The sequence below is a fragment of the Benincasa hispida genome, chromosome 1, assembly GCF_009727055.1.
Source record: "Benincasa hispida cultivar B227 chromosome 1, ASM972705v1, whole genome shotgun sequence".
Lineage (NCBI taxonomy): Eukaryota > Viridiplantae > Streptophyta > Magnoliopsida > Cucurbitales > Cucurbitaceae > Benincasa > Benincasa hispida.
Window position 1 is genome coordinate 14562956 of NC_052349.1, and position 3476 is coordinate 14566431.

General features: G+C 34.4%; 1 protein-coding gene across 1 annotated transcript; it reads left to right on the plus strand.

Annotated features, from left to right (window-relative positions):
• The first annotated feature begins 226 nt into the window (after window positions 1-226).
• LOC120091834 (leucine-rich repeat extensin-like protein 6) lies at window positions 227-1569 on the plus strand. The gene has a single exon (XM_039049979.1). It carries the CDS (start codon window positions 250-252, stop codon window positions 1405-1407), a length of 1158 nt encoding a protein of 385 aa, XP_038905907.1. The 5' UTR covers window positions 227-249; the 3' UTR covers window positions 1408-1569.
• Window positions 1570-3476: the final 1907 nt, after the last annotated feature.

The window sequence follows — 3476 nt, forward strand, 5'->3', positions numbered from 1 at the left end:
AATAAGTATTTTTTCTTAAAGTTTATGGACTAAACACAAATATTTTTAAAAGTTTAAAGACCAAAGTAAAATAATATTCAAAATTTAGGGATCAAACTAAGATTTAATAAAAAAAAAAATCAAGAAACAATAACTAACCATTTAATAATAAATTAAGATAAGTGTTACCCGTAATGTGTTTATATATATATATATCAACTCAATCTTATAGTTCTTGTTACTACCATGCTCCATTAAACCTCCTCCAGAATGAGAACTTCAAGCTCCCCTCTCTCAAAATCTCTCTTCATCATCTCCATCCTCATCCTCCTCTCCCAACCTTCCCATCAAGCAACTTCACCGTCGATACCGCCACCACCGCCATTTCTCCCGAACCCGAGACTTCTTAAGGCCTACTCCACTCTCCAAGCATGGAAACATGCTATTACCGCCGACCCGACCAATTTCACTGCTGATTGGTACGGCCACAATGTCTGCAACTACTCCGGCGTCTTCTGCGCTCCCGCCCCAGACGACCCCGACATTCTCACCGTCGCTGGGATCGATCTTAACCATGCCAACATCTCGGGCACCCTGCCCGACGACCTCGGCCTCCTGACCGACCTTGCTCTGTTCCACATCAACTCCAATCGCTTCTGCGGCACCATCCCAAATTCCTTCCGATACCTCACTCTCCTCTTCGAGCTCGATATCAGCAACAATGACTTCTCCGGCGAATTTCCCTCTGTAATTCTCTCTCTCCCAGCTCTCAAATTCCTCGATATTCGATTCAACAAATTCCATGGCGATCTACCTTCTCAGCTGTTTGACTTGAAACTCGATGCTCTGTTCATCAACAACAACGCTTTCAAATTTTCCCTACCGGAAAACATCGGCAATTCCCCTGTTTCTGTTCTGGTTTTTGCTAATAACAACATCAATGGCTGTCTCCCCTCTAGTTTATCCAATATGAATAACACACTCGATGAAATTATAATCACGAATAGTGGGTTGATTGGGTGTTTGCCGCCGGACATTGGGTCGTTGAGCAATCTCACCGTCTTCGATGTCAGTGACAACAATCTCGTCGGACCGCTGCCGGAGACGATGGCTGGAATGATGAGATTGGAGCAGCTAAATGTCGCGCATAACCAACTATCCGGCGAAATTCCGGCGAGTATTTGCTCGTTGCCAAAATTGCAGAATTTCACTTACTCGTATAATTTCTTCTGCAGTGAGCCGCCGATGTGCCTGAAACTTCAGGCCAGTGATGACGAGAAAAATTGTCTGCCGGAAAGGCCATTGCAACGTTCACCGGAGGAATGCAAAGCTTTCTACTCTTACCCTGTTGATTGTGGCGTCTTTGGGTGTACTCATCGGCCGCCACCACCGACAGCGCTTCCTCCGCCGCCGCCGCCACCTTATTAGTGATCGTCGTTATGCAAAACTTAATCACGAAAGGGTTTATAGAATCGGAAGTTATTTTCATGGTATTACTAATTGGTTTTGGGTTATGTTATTACTAATTTTCTTACTCTTAATTAGTGATTAGCGATGTGATGTGTGTGTAATTTGATAGCCTACTATATATTGGCCAATTTTATTCTTCAAATTACAATAATGTGTTGTCCCAATTCTTTTTTGGGTTCCAAAAACACTTCATTAGAAATTAAGTTTTATTGTTTGAATATATTTTCAATTTTATAGTTTGAAATTTACTCTTTTATTTTTTAATTTGGTTTCTTTGATTTGATTTATCTAGTTTAGTCCAATTTCATAAATATCTCTCTCATTATATTCATACATTTTGTATGAGATGAGGCTACTAAGGATTAATAAAGTTATAGAAATCAAATTGAAAATTTTAAAATTATTGAGAGATTTGAAATTATACCTAATTAAATTGAACTAAACCAAATACAATTTATTGTCTATATATATATCATGAACTTCGATAAATGTATAATTATATTTCGATATGAATTTTCAAGAAAAAGACAACTCATATATTAAATCAAGATATACTTGTACTAAAAGAGAAAAAAATAATAATAATAATAACATCATATACTCATTTTTAGTGGGGTTCATTGGATGAGTTAGAAGAACACATATAAACCAAGTGGATTGTAGAGGGATTACAATCTTTAACTAAGGAATGCTAACCAACTAGAGTTGGAAGAAAATCAGAAACCTCAAGTTCCTCTTGGCAACCATTGTCATTTGGGGAAGGGCCTATTCCTAAAAAGGATTCATATGAAAAAAAAGTTGGTAATGAGAATTACATTAACAATTGGGTGTTACATACTATTAAAAAATAGGACAAATATCAATTTATATCCTTGAACTTTGAAGTTGTATCAATTGAAACTTTAAACTAATAGTTGAATCTATTTAAACCTTAAACTTTAGGGTTAATATCAATTTAAATTCTAAACTAATAATTGTATCAATTTAAACACTGAACTTTCATAAGTATATCGATTAAAACTCTAAACTTTCATATGTGTATCCAAATAAAAGCTAGTGGAGGGTTTAAATTGGTACACTTATAGATCTTCAAGGTTTAAACTGATACATTTATGAAAGTCACGGTTTAAATTGATATAATTATTAGTTTGGGATTTAAATTGATATACTTATGAAAGTTCATGGATTAAATTGATACAATTATTAGTTTAGGATTTAAATTGATACAACATTCAAAGTTTAGGAGTATAAATTGATATTTACCCTTAAAAAATAAACCCTTTTTTTACCCATGATGCACATACTTAATACTCTCCATGGTCTTCTCTTGGTAGATATTCATCCTATGATCAAGCAATTTGGAATTTAGGGGGAAAAAAAAGATCATCCGGGTAAAAAATGCATATGGTATCTAGCTACCACTCTTTTTAAAAGTCAGGAACTCATCTACATCTCAGCCTCATCAATGGGTTTGAATCCCAAGTTCGGTCTAAGCTTAATCAATGCTCAATTTAAATTCAGTCTAAAGTCTAACATTTGACCAGGCTAGCTCGACTCAAACCAGATATCAATCACCCTTTAAAAATTGGGAGGGCCCATGAGTTAGTCCAATTAGCTTATCAATAGGTCAACCTAAATACGTATCTATATAAATAGACCAATAACTATTGATTTACTGTATCAAAAAATAGGTGAACTTTGTAATATTAGTTTTAAAATATATTTTGATATATAATAATTTTTAGTTAACATAAAATTTTTAAAAGAGTTAACAACAACTAATAAAATTTTTAAAGAAAATTAAATACAATATAAAACTTTATAATATCAATTTAATTAAAAATAATAAAAATGAAAATTTAATAAATTTCAACAATATTTCATTAAGAAAATATAATGTCACACTCCCTCCTAAGCTATCCTCTTAACTTGAAAAGAGATGTGAAGACAGTAAATGTCAACCCTCTTATGACACACATTGCCTATCTACTACCTATAACCTATTTCCTCGCCTTTGTATAACCTGA